Raw genomic sequence first — 21,538 nt, forward strand, 5'->3', positions numbered from 1 at the left:
ACAGGACAATCTGTGTTTGAATTTATTGGTATTATTGTTATGACGGTGTCAATGTGAACAAATTCACAATGTGACAGTATCCAACCTAGTCGATCATATTTTTGCGAATATTCATGCGCATGTGTTTCTCAGTGTTGCATAAAACAGCGATCTTCAACTATCTGCTTCAAGTCTATAATTGCTCCCAGCAGTAGCCTGGCGCCAGTCAAATGTACGTTATACACACACACACACACACACACACACATACACACACACACAGAAATACACAAACTCACAACTCACACTGCAGATCATCATAGGAGTGCGGCAAAGCAGAACTGGGCAGAGTTATTTGGCCAGCCAACCTACTGGCTTATTGACTTGGACTGAGTTTGGTGCAGTTATTATCAGCAGCATATGCGTGTGCATGTTTGTGAGTGTACATGCTTTTGATTTTTACTTTTTTTAATGTTCTGACAGTTGGCCATCAACTGGCACATGGCTCATTAATCTATCATGGTCATATTTGAGGTCTTTGTTTGGTTACCCACATTACTTACGAAAATATTAAGAACTTTATGGTAGTGTCCTCCCTCTCCATCTATTGGTCTCTGCCTGTCTCTGTATGTGATGGGTTTTGTTTTCTCTCTGTTCATGTTTGCTGATTGGTTGGCTGTTCGGGGCCAGTAATTGATTACACACAAAGATGTGTATATGTGCCTGTGGCTGTGTCCGTCTGTGTGTAAGGCCTTGTTGGATAACAGAGAGCAGATGTCGGTTGGAAGGTGGGTGCATGTTTAAAGGGCCTGTCATTGGCTCATACAGAGCAGATGTTAGTTGGGCCATCATCTTCTTCTGGCTACCAGCAGTTCTGATTCAAACCGTTCTGCTACATTTCAGGTACCGAACCAAACAGCATGAATTAGACTCATTCAACAAGAAATACAAACACATAAATGCACAATCACACACTCATAGGCTGTGTGATTCGTCACGGCATAGTCGTAAATCAATTGACAGATGTTTAGGTCAGTATACAGATGACTTGGAGACTTAACTAAGACATTATCTCTATGGAATTTTCCAAACCACAGTTAAAAAGTGCTGCGGTTTATGGTAATATTCCCGTACTGCCATCTGACTCCAGTTGAATGTAGTCCAAACAGTTAAGCATAGTTAAACACAGCCAAACATGTTGAGAGGTGAGATCACATCCACATTTGACTTTGTTTGTGGAAAAAGTTTCCTTTGTCACCTTTTTGCACTTGGTTCCGCTAGGTTTACTTTCTACATTTACAAGAAAACCAGAACATGTAAACAAATAACAGCAGGACTTTTGCTTTTCTATAGCTGGTGTGGTTAGCATTCTTATTTCTAATTAACTGCACCTCAGTCTTTTTGAAAGAGCATGAGGTGCAGTTGTTTATTGTCAGCCAACCCACGCTAGTCCAATTAATCCCACAAGTACAGCTAGTGTCTTCTGTTTGGAGAACACCAATGTAAAACCAGATCTGGAAGAGCCTTGTAAATCATTTACGTCTTCTGTTTGGAGGTTTTGTGGGTTCCCAAACTGGATGACGCACTATCATTTCAATATCAGTCTCTCCTGTGAGGCATTCATACTGTCTGACATGGTTTTACACACAGAGTGTCATAAATAGTTGTGTAACAAATTAAAAAGGAGCGCTTGAAATCTAGCCTGCTCTCTCACCAGTTGGCCAATCACAAGGTGAAGTTGGTGTCACGGTTGGATTCCAGTCTTGAAAGTTTGAGAAAATGTTGGACACAGCCCTTCACCCAATCTCCCATTGGAAAGGTGTTTAGGGGAGGGGATGTCCACAGTTATTCAATAACCACTGGCGCCTTGAGTCTCTGGGAATAGCTTGGGCTGACATTTGAAACAACATCACTTACTTTAAAACTGAGGTAATGCAGAAACAGACTAATGAAGATCACACACCTCAGTACTCAAACAGGCATCATTTGCTCAATTGAAAGCACAGAGTGAATATTTAGATCTATGTTAGAGAGCATCGAAATATGAAAAAAAGCAATTCTGATTATCTCACCTGTTTGTCACGTTACATAACACAGTGTTGCATTTGCATTTTGGTGTGAAAGGTTTAGGTGCAAGTTGTTCAAGCAGTGTCTTAACTCCCAGAGTCTGACCATAAAACTAGAATACCCACTGAACCATGGCTTGTGTGTTCTGTTACACCTACAAAGAAAGGTTTGCCATGGCTCGTGCTGGCAGCCAAGTAGTTATCCAAGAGAACATCTGTTTGGCTACTTTGTGGTGCTCTGGCACTCTTGCAGGAGTGCTTGAAAAGCCACTACATTGGAACAAAATATCTTGGCTTAAGGGGTCATTTTAAATGTAGATTTTAAAAAAGTTGGACATCTCACTGGAAAAAATAAAAATCTTCTCTTAAGGTCATACAAGTGACATCAGCCCTGGAGATAAACCTTGTTCTGTAATCTCTACCTTGTGTGAAAGACCTGTTCTCTGTTTGGTCATGTGAACCAAGCCTATAATTCCCAAAGTGGCATTGTTAATGTTAGTAAAGTACAGTAGATTGTACTCTGTGGTATTGTTAGTGGCTGCCACTAGATTATTTAAGAGTTAAAGGGATGAAGGGTTAAAGTACCTTTACCTTTCAGATTTGAAGTTTTAATTGTATGTATGTTTGTATGTATGGCTAGGTTTCCTTGCATATAGACATCATTTGTGCTTATTAGATCGAACATTTCATTCAGTAAACACGTTGCTTCTTTGATGCAATTTTACAGCAATGTGTACAATATGTGTCTCTTCTGCCAGCAAACAGTTTGCTGTTTGATTTAGCTACCAATCCTCTGTGGTTAGCAGTGTGACTTTGCCAGTCTCTGTCTTTGAGCCTGGAGAGTTTCTTTAGGTCTTTCTTATATTCTGCCGTGACTTTCTGAACAGGAGACATTGAGGAACTATAGCACTGTCTGGCAGCAAAGAGTGTTATTTTTTCAAAGACCTCTCTTAAGCAGTTGAACACGCACACCTTGTTCCATGCAGGAGACTGAAGGTCATCTTTCTGTGTTTGGCAGTACTCATCTAGTACTGGCAGCTCACACTTTCACTCTTCATCCCTTCCTTCTACGTCATCAAATATCTTTCAGTCAGAGATAACTGTAACTCTGCATGATTTAATAAGTGACCAAATGTCCACACACTTCCTGCAGAGGAAGGAGGAGCTACCAGAGCAGCTGATGTGTGATCAACAGGCTTAGAACATTCAGTATCAGCTGAACCTTTGTTAGTCATCAGTTATTAAGAGCCAACCAGGTTTTCATATTTCCTTGTTCTCTTGCCATAACAGTAGCTTTGTACGAGAAGTGTCAGAGGATTTTAATGTTAAGATGATGGTTGTATTGAAGTTAGATGGAGATTATCAGCTCTGAAGTTATAGTAATGTTTTTCTTGATGATTCCACATAAAACAATTAGTTTCAGGCCTTAAAACATTTCCTTAAGAATTTCCTAGAACCCAAGGTTGCTCTATTTTTTTCATGCATGATAAGGTCTTCCATTGTGCAATAAAAGTAATCAATGTGTTGGAATGAATGATAGTAAAACTGAAAACAGCATGTATACAATCAGAGTATCTCATACAAGCTATGGTCTGTATTGTGCAAGCTGTGATTAAGTTGTTCAAAGTGTGACAGAGCAGTAAAATTTATGTTGAAATTTAACTTGAACTTCATACAATGAAGCAGACAGACTTACAAAATACCTCTTGCTTTTCCACCAGCATCATTACCATTTTTTAAATTGTAATTGTGACCAAATGTTTCATTAAACTTTGGTAGATTCTGTGTATAAACAAATTAAGGAGATATGCACGCAGACACAATTAGTTTCCAAATAAATCTGAAATAATAATGGAGGTGAATCATACGCCTCCAAGTACTTATTAAGATTAAAGAAAGAAATAGTAATAAAATGGGTTGGGTTTCTATTTTGATGATTTATGTTGACTCCAACTCCTTCATGCATGATGTGTGTCTTCAGGGTTTGTTTGATTTGATCGAACTGGAAAAGCTTCTTTGAACACAGAGGGGTATCCATTGCATAACAGAACTGGCGAAACAGAACAAAAACAGTTGATTTAAGTGTAAATGGACAACTGTGTACTTTCTTTTGTTGCATCAGTGGGGCGACCTGCTCTTTGTAGTGTGTCAGTGCCTTTACAGTCTTTCATCAACATGCTCATGTATGATCACAAGCACAAATGTACACAACACAGTCCATGTGGGGACTCACTTACATGCCAAGGGGGACGTGTGTGAATGCGTAAATGTGTGTGTTTTTAGTATAGTCTTCACCTCATTATAAATTTCAGCGTGTTTGTTTGTATGTGAGGTTGGCTTCAGTATTACAAACTTTTATGCTTGCTGGGTTGTGGTCCTCATTCAACTGTGTGTGTGTGTGTGTATGTATGTGTGTGTTTGCCTGTGTGTGAATAGCTGGCATATGGTAGCCATCTTGCACTGGCGGCAGAGCTGGAGGAAATTCCAGCGTTGTAGAATTAAGGCCAAGATACTGCCGCACACACACAGAAACACTTGTGCACAGTACAGGTTTGTGATACTTGTGCCAAAGTTGCACACACAAAGTGATATTTTTACTTTTTGAAAGGACTAACAAGGCAAATTCTTCTTCTTTCAGTAACAAGCCAGAAGCTTTTTTTGTGTATTCTGATTGTCTGACATATAATTACCTAAATGATAAATCTCTTTATCTGTCTCCTTTTTCTCTCTCAAACACACACACACACTCACACGCACACACACACACACACACACACACACACACACACACACACACACACACACACACACATTCAGACTGAGGCCTTGGTCTGTGGATTGGCTGGGTGCTATCTCTGTACACACATGGCAGCCATTACCCCGTGTGTGTTTAGGCTCGGGCAAAAGTTGGAGGGGAGCCTAGCAGCTCGACCAGCAACTCGACCGCTAGATAGTACTGGCAAGGTTCAGATTCTGTAGGGTCTGTTTTTCTGTTTTCAGTGTTAACCATGACTTCAGGTATTTATATAAGCCTGTCTGTCGTCCATGTATCATTGTTGGAGCCATTGGAGAAGTCGAACTTAATGTATATTATCATTGCAGTGTTTCAGAGTGGCTGATGTGAAAATCCTCTATTTAGCATATATTATATTTATTCTTCATTTTGCATGCTTGCAGTTTTCCACCAGACAAAACTTATAAATCACGTCAGTTTTAAGTGAAATATGTCTGAATCTTTAATTTGGAAAGCAGAATTCTGTAAAATTATATTACCATTGTATATATATATTTTTGTATTACAAGAGTTGAAAGAAGCATATGAACAGTCATTTTGTAGAACTATCTGATCCAAGATGGTTGTTATGTTTTACTTACAAAACACCTTAAATTGTCTCTTGTTTAGGCTACACATGAACATGGAAGAAGCAGGTAAAGGTATTTGAATTTTAAACAGGGCAGCTAGCAGACAAAATTATTTGTGAGAAACATGTCTAAAGCAAAGCCCTGCAAGTATGTAGAACAAGTTCTGCATCACTTCTTTCTTTCCGACGTTTGTGTCTCTTCCCCGGCTGCCCAGATATTCCCATCACTGTTTTTCCTTCCTTGGCAACAGATTTCCCATGTTTATCTTCTTTTCTTAATCCTCCTCAGGAGCACAGCCTCTCAGTTTTCCTCTTCAACTGTTCCTTTATCTCTTGTGAACTCAGGACCTGTCCACATTAGAAGATTTTGATTACAGAGCCTGACTGAACCTTTATCTGCATCTGCTTGCTGAATGCTAATAACATTTATCTCTCTCTCTGTATGGCTGTGTTATCTTTTGTGCTTTTCTTCCTCTTTGATTTACACTCATTGGCTGTTGCTAAGATCTCTCTCGGATCAGATTTGGTAAATTTTATGTGTCCTGCCAACCTGGAGCAACCAAATACAAGAATATGTAAGGAAACCTTATATCTAGTGGACTCTAATTACTCCTCAGAGTGCCAGATACTGTAGTCTGACCAAATTAGCCTGAAAGATTTCCCCTCAGCTCGACAGTTCATCAGATTATCCTGCTGGGTGAACAGGCTTAGCATGGACATTTGTTTAATTCTTCCTCTTGGACCTATGTAGTTAAGTTGGAAAAGGAAAAGAGAAGAAGAACACATTGGATGTTGCCTTTGGGTGTATGACTTTGATTAAAAAAAAAAAAAAAAAGTTTTACACAGAAATAATGTTTTGTCATTTGGCTTAACAGTGAACTCTCCAGGACAAATGGAAAAATAAGGTCAGGGTTTTGACAAAATCAGATATTGTGTGATCTTTTGTTTTCATGTGTGTAGTGGCCCATCCTTTCTTCTCATGTGTTAACACCTCTCTGATGGGACAATGGGCATGTTGTCAAGAGTAGGCGTCCAGGCTCAATGCTGCAAATTAAAATATCCCAATAAGGCACAAAGATGGAAACAGATTAAGGACAAACTGAATTGAATTAACAGCTAAAAACGAGAGAAAAGAGTGACAAAGATAGTAGAGGCAGAAAGAAAAGCAGAAAATGGTTTGAGCTGTTTTCGTTTACACCATGTCAGGCTGATGGTTTTAGTTGTTTAAAGATTTTCCCCCCAAAATTGAAAAAAGAGCAGATCACTTTTCAACATGTTTCAACATGAGCGTTTATGTTCTCACACAGAATGCTTTAATTGATTAAAAACTAAATCATGGGGAAAACACAAAGAAAAAAGCCTCAAATATCTAATATCTTGAGTTATATTAAACATGTACAAAGTTTCACTTAGGTATTTGAGCAGTATTTTTTCAGTGTTTCCCTCATATTTCATTTGTGTCTGATATTACTCATCATCAGTAAATTAATCAATGTTATGGGTCCATTAAGGTTGCTTGTTGTTATTTAGGATGGCGTCCTGTTCAGTTGATTTTAAGATCCCAGTATCACTGGTACAACATGAAAAAGGACAGTTCATTTGGAAAAACAATATTTGTGAAGAGTTGATCATCAGTCGGCATGTCATGAAACGATTGCAATAAACAATATTATTGCCATTTGAATATAATTTTATGATGGTAATATGATGCTGTGATAATGCAAATACACCCTTGCTTAGAGCAATTCATTTTAAGTTAAAAAATTGAATAGCCAAGATAAAAATTAAAATAAAAAAGTAAAAATGATAAAACCACAAATGCATAATATAAAACCAGAATAAAATGCAAAAAAATGCTTGGGTGCAACATGTTTGAAAACACACATATGGAGCAAGATAAAGGTCAGCAAAAATGATGGCAGTCATATACATACAGTACACTGATAAGTGAATAAGATATGTAAAATAAGTGGATAACGTGATTCAACGTGACGAGCCTTCCCTTCCAGACGAGACCAGTATGGCAACTCTAATCAAGGGGGCTCAAGACCAGTAACCATTTTGTTTTTGGCTTTTGCGCAAATAGGAGGTGATGCATCGCAGCATGTTATATATATACTGCACAAGGTAAGGCAAAGCCAACAGCTGATTTCCTGACACAGCCTTACCACTTCTCTCGTCTTCACCTGCTCCACTGATGTCTGCGTTGCTATGTCACACTAACTAACACATATGGTAGAAAGACGCACTGTATGGTTACAAAAACACAGGGAGCCCTGTTTATGCTGAGGAGCTTTACATATGGAAATACAGCACAAACACACACAAACGCGTCACTCAGCAGTGTTGTTATCGCCTGGAAAGGTCAGATGGACAGGGTGTGCAGGGGTTGCCATAGTGACCCAAGTAAACACCAGAGCCATTGTAGACCTCTCTCTGCTGTTGGTTCAGTGCACGTTTACACGCACGCACACAATAACACTGTTTTGTTTCACATAGACACACGCGCGCTCACACGCATTTGTATCACTCAGGCAAAGCAGTCCTTCAACTAGTCATCATATCCTTAGTGTCGAACACAGGCACCCACACTGACACACACAATACACACACGCATACACACGGATGATCATATTGTGTAGGCAGTAGGCTAAATTAAACATCAGTCTTTGTTAATTTTTAATTTATGACATAACCTCTAACGACCTGTCCTCATGAACAGGACATCCTGTAGTCGTTTATGTCACTGGACAGCAAAACAGCAAGGGTGTGTGTGTGTGTGTGTGTGTGTGTGGAGAAGAGACTCTGACTCTGAGAGATATTTGTGCCTATTTTTATGAGCCTGTTATCTGAATGTTTAACTCTTAACATCTCCTGCCATCTGTTCCTTTGGTATTCAAGCCTCCTGTTTTATGCTCTTTCTCCCCCCCTCACCACTCTTTTTTTTCCCTTTTCCCTGTCTTTCTCTTCTCTCACTGTCTTGTTTCTTCTTCTCTTGTAAAGCTGACTGAATGTGCAGTGGCATGCCAGAGTGTGAGTGAGTCACCATGTGGGATTGTGCTGCCATAAAGAGGACTGGCTAAAAGAGAGCCCTTTTTGGATTGAATTACTCATTGTCAGCAGGCACACACCTCATTTAACTATGTCCTTTTTATCGTCAACTCCGGATTCACACACAAAATGAATGCCCTCTTCGCCTGTCTTTCCTCAGTAGTCATGTCTCCCATTACTTAGGCACAGCTATTGTATGTCCCAATACCTTGGCCTTCACCCTTTACCTCATTATTGCTATTGGCTTGGAAAGAATGTCTTTCACCCAGGAATTTCAGCATGTTCTGCTTCTGCCATTATTCTTAATCACTCGGGTTGTGGTTCTGGTCTGGATCAACAAAAATAAGAGCAATTTTATCTCCAAGAACAAATTGTGTACTTGGGTCTTCGCTGTTGTTTTGCATCTCTTTGCATGAGGGAATACTCGCACCATGGGTGCATCCTGGTGACAATAACCATGGCTACATTCCCCTGTCTATTCTGGTTCCAGCTTGAAGAGTTGCAGTAGAAAGGTGACTGATGAGGGTGACTCACAGGCTTGTGATTACACACACACTCACACACGACCTATGGAAAAAGAGAGCGTTGAAACTTGAGAAGCTCAAAGCATAGTGGTCCTTGACTTTGTTAGTCTACTATTGGGAGTTATAATGTCTCACACGGCGGCTGTTTTGCATCAAGCATAATTTTTCAGTAAGTAGTAGGCTAAGTGAGGATAAGAATTTAATTCCTAACCACCTCACAGGTACCTTGGCACCCGAGGGGCATCATAGTCTACTATAGACATGTTTACACTGGATAAAAGTGTGGCTTTTCACATTTAGCTTCAAAAAGACCTCCTTCAGCTGCAGAGGAAAGTGGTTTGTGGTAATATCAGGCCTGTAGAGATTCCAGTATGTCTTCCTGAGGGAGTTTCGGTGTACCGTTGATTGGCTGAGGAGTGAGCTTCACTGGTTTTACAAAGCAGTCATGGATTAGTTTGCGTTGCATCACAGGAAAAACAAGTTATTCTCTGGAATTAGATAAAACCTATAGCAGCAGCAGCAGAGATTAAATTAAGCTTTTCTCTTGTTCTTGTTTTTTCTTTCCTCAGTCGTTTATCAACTTCCACCTGAGCTCCTTCCGATAGATTAGACTAATGGATCAGAGCTTGTTTAAAGTATTTGATTATCTGCAGACTATTTTAAAAACTGATCAATCAGTTTGAGTAATTTTTCAAGGTTTAAAAAAGGTATAGCAATTATAGCATCTAACCTAAGATCCCAGGTTGTGTGTTTGGTTGAGAGAGGATGGTTTGAGATTTGATTCTCCTCTATTGTGGCCATCTGCCAGTAGTAGTTCCAACTGTCTAGACATGCTTCTGCATTCACTAGATGCACTTAAACTCATAAACACTTAGAACAGACCCCAACAGAATGCCATACACATACAGCAGAGCTGGTAGAAAACAATGCATATGCAACATGTGCAACTGACACTCAAATAATAGCAGGAACGTGTGCGAGAGGACAGATTAGGATTTTGCTCTCAAGGAATAGCATTGTTCTCAAGGGAAGGAGAATTAGAAATCTTCGTGTAAATATGTTTACTGGACTTTGAACTGTCTGGCACTAGAATTGGAAAATAAAGAGTGCGTGGGCAGGAAAAGAGCAGCTAGGAGGGAGAAAATAGACCTCTAAAGATGGTGAGGTGGAGGTAGAGATAAGAGAGAGCAAATGGGAATTAATTGAATGGAAAAAATACATGAAAGTGAAGGAAGGTACAGGAAGATGGAGCGTGCATTTCCTGATTTCTAGTTACTCTGAAGGAAAGCAGGAAAGGGAAGAGGGCAAGCCGTCATAAAGCATGAAATAAATATGTTTACTGAACCTTGAAAGTTCTGGCATCAGAGGGATGTAAACTGGAGCCAAGGACTGACTGCTGAGCAGAGCGGGAGGAAAATAGCGTTTGTGTCAAGGTTCAGAAAAGTAAGCGTCATAAACTAAAAGCAGTGGACAGTGGGAAAGAAGGTATCCCAGATGTTGCAGACAAGAATCTAAATCAGTATTCTCTTCACCAATTTATTCCCATCAACAAATATTTACTGCTTGTTCACTAGAGGGATTTCTACAGAAGGACCAGAAATATCCTCTGCTCATTTATTTATTTCATGCGTGAAAGAGCTATTTCCCATTCTCAGTAAATATTGAAATCCCAGCAATGACGCAAGATATCGTAGCTGTTACACTGTTATTCTGGTTTGACGTGTGTAAACCTTTGCATATTTTGATTATCTAATACACTAACTGAAGGCTTGAAACTTAACCTCTTGTAGAAGTGCATTCCATTTCTCCTGCTGGTGATCCATGACTAAACACTCAGTGTTTCAAACAGTTTAGTGGTCTGTTACTTTATGTTCCAGCATTGCCTCCTCTGGCTCTAAAGCTGCATTAAAAGTAGCTATTGAGGTGAACAAGGTGGATTCTGGGAGCTGGGTTATTGTTCACAAGCAGTTTGAAATGTTTCTGTGGACACTGATGTTTTTCTCTCTTCTTTGGATGTCATTGGAGGCGACTGTAACTGCCGGGTGAAAGTTAGAAACTTTGTTCAGACTACCGTTCAAGGTGACAGCATGAATATTCTTTAAGTGATGTGCACAGTCAGAGAAATACTTCATGTTTTGCATTTACAATCTTACTTGAACCTCAGCAGGGTGTGAAATAGGGGCCGATATGGGCATTTTTTTCACTGATCGGAATCAGCAATTTTGAAGTGGACCCAAGCCCGATTTTTTTTTTTTTTTTTTTTTTTTTAGGTCAGAACACAATTTGTGGCAGAACACAGAAGCGCGTGTAACATTACTCTTGCAAACCTGTGGATAAAATGTCTGCAGTGTGGAAAGTGGTTGTAGTAGCTAGTTGGAGGGGTAACAAAGGAGCTACATTTAATACAACACATTTGAAATATCCTCGAGAGAGTGACATTGCTAAAAACAGGCAATCGAGGAGATGCTGAACATCTGTGAAATAGACAAGCAACATGTCCACGTCACTTTACGTGAGGAATAGGAAAAAAGCAATGATTGATATGGAGGTACCAAGCGTGGGCTGCGTCTCACGCACACTTCAGCTGGCTGTACACGAGAGTCTGCTTTCACAGTGCAGCGTCACAGTCTCACCTGCTAACACAAGGAAGGCAGTAGGCCAGTGTTGCAATAGCATATGCAGAATAAGAAAGAGCCATATGGATGTAGGTATTTTTTTTCTTAATGCAGCTGTATTATTTAGAAAAATATAAGTTAAGGCTCAGTATCAGATTAGGACTCGGTATCGGCATTTACTAAATATCATAGGACTCGGAATGGTATCTGGGTAAAAAAAACCTGATCATGAAATCCTGTGCTGCTATGAAGAGTTGACCAGTGCACCAGCTGGGCCGCAGGTACAGAATGTACTGGGTGTAAAAGGCTTGACAAAGCATGAAGGGAGGGATGGAAAGAGGAAGAGGAATGTAAGCAAGTGAGTGAGGGAGACAGGAGTCGGTGAGATTTGAATTTGCTGAGTGCGCTGTGTGAAGTTGCAGTGCCGTAGTGGTGAATGTAACACTGCCCTGCTACATCACAAGACACCAGGGGAAGCCGAGGTTATCTCTACTCATGTATAGAGTTTTCAAGAACTCTATAGGGGCATATGATCTTAGTCTTTACTGCACAGTTTCACAATTTCATCTGTTTTTTTTTTTTTTTTAATTCTTTCTTTTGTTTGTTTTTGGCAGAAGCACATATGCCACTTAACTGGAAAAGGAGGTGTTGAAATCTACTTCTAATTGATTGATCCTTATCCTGTGAAGTGCAATTTGCTCGTAAATTGCCGAAATATGTCTTAAAAGTCAGGCCAAGGTGATTTATATTGAAACATGGTGTGTTGATAAATGGACCGTATCACTGTTCCCACAGTGGTTAAGTTGTTAATGGTGTGTTTTATTTAGCAGGGTTCAAACTTTTCAACCTTCAACTGTGCTAGTGTGAAAAGTAATAGAAAACAAAGTAGAACAAATACAAAATGGACAGTGAAAGTACGTCCATGGAAATATAGTTTGAAGGAGATGGATTTACTAACTTGTGTTTGCACTGTTGTGTATTTTACAATACATGTCTTGAAGCCAAAAGTAATCATCCTCACTATTCCACATTGTTAATTAGAATCTACAAGCATCGTCAGTCAGTGTCCAAAATTCACCAAACACATTGTCTCCATTGTTTGGTCTCTGGCAGCCGCACAGCACTCGTATGAACCAAACATAACACCTTGTTTTCCAGATGAAAAGCTCCCCTGATTATATTTATTTTCTCCTTTAAACAAACTGATCATCTGTTTAGCAGTGTGACCTCATGCTTACAAAGACTGCCAAGAACCAGAGGTTACAATCTTATAGTAATAGCAGAGGCCTTAATGGGCTTCTTAACGATTTTAACAAAAGTCCATTGTATTTATCACACAGCTGTCAAGGAAGTAATGTAATTCTTTCAAATCAGCATTATGTAGCCAGTGTAACATATAACAGTATAGATTTTAGCGCAGGTGTTTTCCCCAGTATTCAGAGAGTAGAAAAAAGAAAAAAAAGTGTGTCTCCTCATGGGTTTTTTTTTTTTAAAGCAAATAAAACTGAAGAGGCAGCTTCACTTTTTATTCAACATTTCATAAATCATATTGTGGTACAAGACACCTTGATTCCACCCTTTCTACAGCTGTCAGCTCAGTCTCAGTCTATTCTCAACTGATAATACAGTCTTGAAAAACTTGTCAGACAGAATAAACTGTGTCTAAATTTTTGCCTGTATGCAATGTGAAGAAAGCCTTGGAAAAGAAAATTATAATCGTGCATGCACAGTGGCGTAATTAATTAACATATTTTTTAACTGTTAAACTAATTATCATCTGTGCTTTGTATTTTTTGTACTAGGTTTTGAACATTTGTAGTGTAGGAGTATAGTTAACAAAACTAAACCAATGAACTGTTGATTTCTATTGATTTCCATTTGTATGCAACTGAACAAATACTATCTCACAAAAAAGTGTTGGCGAATTCGCTTTTAAATGAAACTGAATCACTGAGAGCATTATTTTTTTATCTCGTGTAGGCTTCACTACTGCAGTGTGTCATCTTAGGCTACATAAAAGAAACAGTCAACTCTCCATGCAGATGGAGGAGATCAGTTCATCCAACGCTCGACTTGTGTGTAGTCTCCTCTCTACCTTGTGTTCATGTTGAAACTAAGGATATAAAAGACATGACTATGTAAGCTGTAACTGTCTCTGAACTCATCACTTATCACCCCATTTTGTTCCTTGTGAAGCACAACTGTTTGACATTGGAATAAATCCTGTTTTTGTACAGTTGTTCACTCTATCTGGCTTCTTAGAAAACTGGCATTGAATGGTTTTAAAGTTGAGGGAGGCCGATGAATAGTGTCGTGTCGGAGAAAGGGACACATTTCAAAGACACTATTTTCTTTGACATGCGTCATTAATGCTGTCGGTTAAAAACTGATAACTGCTTTTCCATTTCATCATTTCAGGCTTCATATCAGCATCGACCCTTTTAATTTCAAATAATACAGATGGCAATATTTAATGCACTCTTACTTCTGTTCCTAGACATCCCAGTACCTCATTGACTAGCAAATCTGCGGTATGTCGACAAACCAATAGAGTGATTTAGCCAACTAGATGGTTATACTGATTGGATGAATTACTTCACAGGCTCTTCCTCTGGTTATGCACTGTAATTAGTGTAACGGGAGTTGTCGCTTGTGGTACGGCGAATGAGGAGCTTGTGCCAAAAAAAGAGCTCTCTTCAAGGCAATATTGTGTTTTAGTGGTACAAAATGGAGTAATTCATAGGCCATTTCAAATCTGTATATAGCCTACAGGATAGAGAGAAACGACTGGGTTTTAGATTGTGGCTTGTGAGTAGATCATGGTATTATCTTTTTTTGTCCACCTGTGCTCTGGAGTATCTTCTCCATATTATAGATGTGTTTTGGAGCAATTTGTTTACTTGCTCCTAAGATTTCTTTGACTATTTGTGGTTAAACAGGATTGTGAAGATTGTGATGGTATGATTTGAGTCCTCTATATATAACTCTACTAACTGACACAATGGAAAATGTTTAGCTATATAACATAATAGACAGTTTCTTCATTTTTCCTTCATATTGCTCGTCTCCACCACCCAAGTTGGTCTGAATGTTTTTATTGATCAGACCCTGAACTAAACAACATCCTATTTGAACGGGAATACATCACCCTTGGAGCATACCAACCCATTTTAATGGGTCTGTAATCTCCGTCTGTCACTGTCTGTTCAGGTGCAGTTAAAAGCGTTGATAGGTTTTTCATGAGCATATCTCACATGCAGCTCTATAAAGACAAGCGGCACTAGAGATAAGATACAGTGTGTGTCTGTTTGGCAACAGGTGTGTGACTTCGGGCAGCTCACACACACATACACCACATAGTCTTTCACCCTTTATCACATTCATAGAGACGTTTTTAGTCTCTCTTACACATTCACACATAGAGGAGATTCCAATGTCAGGAGATCAGTTGTCGCATTTTGTACATTTTAAGCTTTAATCAGATTGAGGGGAATGATAATAGCTAATGGAAAAAAGAAACAATAAAGCAACTGTGTGTGTGTTTGTGTGATGTCACGAAAAAGCGCAAACATACACACAAACTAACACTGACACACATAATTTTTTCCAAGCGTCAGTGGTCCTTATGAATACAGCTGTCTGTTGAAAATGTCCCTTGAGGATACAGATATCAGCAGCATCAAGTCACCCGCTCATAACTCCATCAGACGACTAATGGCAGAGAGAAAGTGTAGATCATTTCTTTCTATTCTTAGATACTCTAGCGTACAGAATGACTTCCTTGTAAGCTGCATATTTCTTTCTTCTACAGCATACAGGTCTGCTCTGTTAATAACATGTCTTGCTCTCGGTTGAAAGACATGTACATTTGATATTTTAATGGTTTCAAGATGGTGCACTGTCTGCACACTTAACTCCATTCAAAATTCCATTGTTTCTCTGTGTACTTAGAGAAGTTCTTATAGGAAACATGTTAATGTTATCACCGTGAGCATGTTACTATGCTGATGTTTAACCATGTTTGTATGGCTTTCATTTTATTTATTTAAATTGAAAAGTTCTGTTACCCCGTTCACAACCAGGCCATAATATAATTATGAACAAATACTCTTTTGTTCTTTCTACTCGACTGGCTTCTACTCTTTACAGTGTGGACATCTTGGTTAGATTATATAAGAAATGTGTTCAGTAGATTTATGGTGCAAAACTGGAGGATGGATCTGTTCTCCTGCACAAGTGGAACTAAAACTTTACTTCTCCCAGAGTTTCTGGGAAAAGTAAAAGCCAGTGGAAACCAAAAATCATTTCCAACATATTTTACTTCTCTCTTACTCTTTTTGTTTTTTGTTTTTTTTTGTGGGGGGGGCAATGTGTTTTTAATTTTGAAATACTCACGCTAAGAAAGCCTCTAGTGAGAGATAGAGACTATCAGTTATCTTCACCATTGACTTCCCATTTTTTGACTTCACAGGACAGAATTAGTTATTTTAAGGAAAAAGCAGGCAGTTTATTTGTTCAAGTGATTACAAGCCATTTTTATGTTGGTACATGTTTAATATACTGAGGGAAATTGACAAAAAGAAAAGAATAGAGAAATTCAGGTTGTTGTTCCCAATATTTTGTCTTTTCCTACCAATTTACTTGTGCAAAATAAGCCCAAAATGATGATGATGGTGATGATAATCATGCTCTTGCTGATGTTTGTAATGCTTGCTAACAAATCTTTTAGGTTTTAGAAATGACTTTAATAACTTAATACCTGTTCCTCCTCCTCTCCCTCTCTCTAGATGCCAGGCCTTTTGTCCAGTCCTGTGTGTCTAACAGTCATCTGGTTTTTATCTTGGTCGCTGCGTCCCAGTCGTGCTCAGATTCAGACTGATGAAGGTAACACACGTATGCATGCGCAGCAAAGAGAAAGACACATTTTTTTTTACAAGGACATTTTGAAGGCACACACACACACACACACACACACACTTGGAAATGCACAATCTGTTAAGGATCAGGCATGGACTCCTTTGGAACTATTTTGGGCACTCTTGACTTATCTTGACTCCAAGTACTTAAGGGATCTAAAGCTACTTCAGAGGAACAGGGAGAGGAAACACAATTCAGAATAAAAACTGGATACAGTGAAGTCTAGGCAAAACTTTAAGAAGAGAATGCATTTTCTCGTTGAAACACACCATTGTTCACTTTACAGGTTATTTGTCCATGGATGTGCAACTTGAGTCTTTTCATAGCTGAATAGGAATTCATGTTTTTTTCTGGATTAGTACTCTGCTAACAAGAATCCTATTGTTTAAGCATTGTTTTTTTGCCTCACGCAACGCCTCAGGGATCTGTCTGGCATTAAGAAACCGACTCACTCTTTTTTTTTTTAAGGGGTTTCGTCCCTCTTGTCTCTTTTTATTATTGTATCTCTTTCTCCAATCTCTCAGTCCAACAATAAGAACATTCGCCTTTAGCCCTTCAGGTGAAACTGTAAAAGTTTTCCCTCTCCATTAATTTTACCCTACAGCAGCTCCAGATTCTTTTTTTTTATTGTTTGGAAAGTACTGAGTTTCATCCAGCTTGCAATTTCTGTGTCCACCCTGCCATCTGATTTCAATGTCAGGAGAAACTTGCAGCCTTCCTGTGTGCATTAGTGTGTGTGCACATGTGTACTTGCATGTTTGTGTGTTCATATGTGTGCGGTTTTATGCATGTGTGTGTAAGCACGTGCATGTGTCTCGGCCCTCTTGCCAGAGGCAGAATCAGATATGAGTGGAACGCTGCGGGTTTGGGGAATAATGTACTTCACTGCCAATAAAACATGAATACACACATTCAGAGCAGCCAACTCTTTCACTGCACCAAGGCTCCAGGTAACACGCGCACACAGAGTATGTGTGCGTGTGTGTGTGCGCGCACACGCATGCGTGTGTGTTCTTTCAGTGGTTAAATGTAAAAATTAAACCTGGTTAAAACTGGTTAGAGAGAACTTGAATTGAAAGATTGATGTAGAAGTAAAGATGACACAGAAGAGGAAATAATAAGAAAAAGGGCAGAGGAAGATTGGTAATTTATTAAGTTTAAGGGGAAGTTCACTTTTTCAAGGACTTTGACCCCTGTAGCTGCCTGGAAACAGTTTTTTAGGTATTTAACAAAATTGCAATCTGAAATTGGACTTCAATACATTGTGATTTAAACTTAATTCTTGATTTTCCGTGTTAGTTTCTGCTTTTGTACACATAACAATCTAGGTGATCACTTTACTTGAAGAGCATCTTGGCAGTTGTCAACTGTAAACAACAGACAATTGGTGGAATAGAGCTGTCGAAAAACCCCTTAAAGCTTTTAAGCAAATGATAACAGTTTTAACGTTAGCCCAAGCAGCGTCAGAGCGGCAGTCATCAGCCTTTACATGTAGTCGGTTTGATATCAAAACATTCGCAGACATGACTCATCAACAGTTTGTCATTATTACCTTTACTGGCTAACTAAGCAGCTGTTACCAAAAAATATAACAGCACTCTTAAATATAAATATAAATATAAATATAAATATAAATATAAATATAAATATAAATATATAAATATAAATATAAATATATATATATATATATATATATATATATATATATATATATATATATATATATATATATATATATATATATATTCTCACACCTACCTTATTTGGTTCGGACTTTTCAGTTTGATCCAGACCAAAGTACCAGTTGATCCTGGTCCGGATCATATTGGACTGACTTTCAGACCAAATACAAGAAGCTAAGAGGTTGCTATATACATTATTTTTTCATCTGCAATTTGTCCATTACGATCATAAAAGTAAACTACAGACATATTGTTTCAAATGGCTATATATCGTGTGCATTTAAACAGCATTAAAATGCAAAACACTTGGATAGAAAATGCGCCTGTCTCACTGCTTAAACTGAAATTTAGGAGTGCACACATGATACATACAGGCTACAGGCAGTAGTCCTGTTTGTTCTTTCTAGCTGTGATATCTATTCGGCTTTGTTTACGGGGGCCAAAAAAAGCCGTATTGGTTGCTCAAATTTATTAAGTGTGCCTTGTCTTGTATGTAATAAATTCTCTCCCATAATCACCACAACAGAGTGAAGTGGCTTCCATTTGCTAACGTCTCTTTTAAAAGTCTCAGTAGGTTTCATTGTCCTCTTGTCTGTATGCATTTGTCTCCTCGTAGAAGTATAAATGTAACCGCAAAATCACTGTGGAGCACTTTGCTGCTCTTTTCTCCAGCTGTTTCATTTTGCACAGCCACTAAAACAACAGCAGAAACGCCAGCAAAGTGAACTTTAGGTGTCCGTGAAAGCAAAGTATTGAAAAGGCCTTCAGTAAAAGGCTTCTACTTGAGTATGTGTGAAGTTTAATTTAGGATTAACTCAGTTGATCCCTGAAGGGCATATGAGGTTATAGAAGCAGGTAAAACTAATATAAATATACCAATACAGCAAATTCAATAATAACTTCCTCGAAATGCCTCCCCTAGAGTCAACGGGGTGTAACTGATGCAAACAACACATTCACAGTCAAGACTCGAAAAAATGTTAATTTTATTATCCTTCATGTTATGACTTCATTCAGAGTCAAACATGTCAAAGAGATAAAATGAAAGAAGAAAAGCAAAACACAAACCGGGGAGAAATTGTTTGTTACCAAGGGAGGAGAGACCAGCAGGGAGTGTGCATGCCTGAGTGATTGAGGTTGAGAATTAATGAAGGTGTGTGCGTGGCAGGCTGGCAGTCAAAGTGATGTTTTTCCACTCCAGATCTTCTGTAAATGCCAGCTTTCATATTATGGAGCCAAGCTCAACATGCACACACATACTCTCACACACTGCAGATAGAGTATCAACTCAGCAAATTACTACAGTCACCACAAATATTTGCTCAGTTATACACTGCACTTAGTATCAGTTAGAATCCACACTGCCTTCCAATTTTGTATGATGCCAAGTAAAAGTAAAGCAGCTTCTATCTTATCCTTTAAGTTAATGATAGAAATAGTTGTTCTATGCTACAAACCAAGCGTTATTGGCCTGTCAAATGTTTGACATATTTATGAGCTGTCATGGGTAATTACATGTGGCATGTTATAGAACAATCTTTAAAAGTACTAGGCTACATTGCACGTGGTCATGGATTAAAGGGTTAGTTCACCATATACATAGTTGTGTCCCAAAGTTTGGAGATGGTGCGCAGGACTTGGACCATGGACACCCGTTAAAAATGCACTCTGAAACCTGTGGCCATCGACTGAAAACACCTCATCAAACCTAATGGTTTTCTGAAAAACTTGACACTGTTGTCAACATTCAATATAGCTCAGCCTCTGGAGCAGATAGGAACTTGGAATCAAAATCATGTAAGAGCTAAAGATTTTGGCTTTAATTAAAAATAGTTGTCATGACAGTATCATCCAATACATAATCATGTCACATCAGGCTCTAAATAGAGAAACATGCAAAGGTTGCGTCTGATAGTAATGGATGAAGCTGTTCTTTGGTTACAGTAGTTCTGATTAAAATAAAAGAAAAAAACTGAACTATTTGCATGGGTCAGTACCACGAAAGGTGATTTAAAGTCCCAACTTTAATGGCTGCGTCCTCCAAATCGGCATAGCAAAAGTTTATCATTTCAACAGTTGCTCCCTATCTTCTTCAGAAATGTGTCTGAGTTCTGCCTGAATATTGATACTTTTGAAAAATAAAGGACTGAACAAGGTTCACTGTTGTGCATCAGTGGTTCTTGTTTCTGTCTTCAGTGTTCCAAAATGCAGTGCGCCAGTCACTTATTTCGTAGTTTTGGTCCTTGTGATGTTAAGGTGTAGAGGACAAGACCATGGAGAATCCTCTACAGTCAGTTAATTAATCTTATGGCCAGGCAAATTAAGACAATGAGCTGAAAATGGGTCAAAGTTGTGAAAATTGATTATCAGTTGCATCAGCAGAACTAGGAGCTTGTCACAATCAAACAGCTCAATTTTCCAATGCCAATATATATTTTTTCTTAATGGCTTTTGAGAGTAACGTTTATGTGGATCTTGCTACGTTCTTTAAAATGTTTAACTGCTTCTCTGCTATTGAGAAGAACTTGCCGATACAGATCAATACCAATTACTATAAACTTTGTGAAAAACAACACAGACTAGAGACGCTTTATACTGCGTGCCAAAGTCTCCTCTGTCTACTGACTGCAGGATCTGCAACCTTGTATGGTCATGTTATGGTGATAGTGTTGACTCTACTGTAAATGGTGGCGCTTAAATCACATTAATACAGACTGTGCAGACTCACGGTATGTCAAAATGAGCAGTGTGCAGCTAATGTTAGCCAGACAACAGTGTGAATTAATATTTTATGTGATGTCTGTGTTTGCAGTGTCAGGCGTGCAGTACGGGCGCTTGGGTTCGAATGTGACACTGGCTTGCGGGAAGTCACAAACCAGGTAAGGAATGAAAAGTATTGCGTTTGTAGCTTGAAGTTACGCAGCATTAACAAATAAATGATCCATGTTCAAACACTGAACTGTACATATTTTTCTGGTTTTATTTGAAAGATACACGTATGTGCCTTCCTCAAGACAATCCTGGAAATGTAGGAATTCATGGACAAATTAACATTTTAGAAATAAAACCTTTTAGATATAATGTTGGTTCAGCAATTGTGTTTTTCAAGGCAACAGAACAGAAACACCAAAGTTATTACGATTCGAACTGCCAAAAAGTGCATGTATAGCTAAATTAGGTGCAAAATGTACTGATTTAAAAGACATCCTATATATGCTAAACGCTCTTAAGCTAAATTAGTCAGACAGGAAGAGTAAACATCAGGGTCATCGTTTTAAGATGAAAACTATAAAAACAAGTAAGATGTTGTATTATAACTTAACACATGTATTATAAGGTATT

At 38.6% G+C, this 21,538-nt stretch overlaps 1 protein-coding gene across 1 annotated transcript in view; it reads left to right on the forward strand.

Moving 5' to 3' along the window:
* The window catches only part of il11ra (interleukin 11 receptor, alpha), a 50,266-nt gene that overhangs the window by 15,496 nt on the left and 13,232 nt on the right, over positions 1-21,538 (forward strand). Inside the window, exons 2-3 of the mRNA XM_037116487.1 lie at positions 16,385-16,481; positions 21,009-21,075. Coding sequence (XP_036972382.1) covers positions 16,385-16,481; positions 21,009-21,075 — 164 coding nt within the window. The remainder of the gene's footprint in view (positions 1-16,384; positions 16,482-21,008; positions 21,076-21,538) is intronic.

This window comes from Acanthopagrus latus, chromosome 12, assembly GCF_904848185.1.
Source record: "Acanthopagrus latus isolate v.2019 chromosome 12, fAcaLat1.1, whole genome shotgun sequence".
NCBI classification, from domain to species: Eukaryota; Metazoa; Chordata; class Actinopteri; order Spariformes; family Sparidae; genus Acanthopagrus; species Acanthopagrus latus.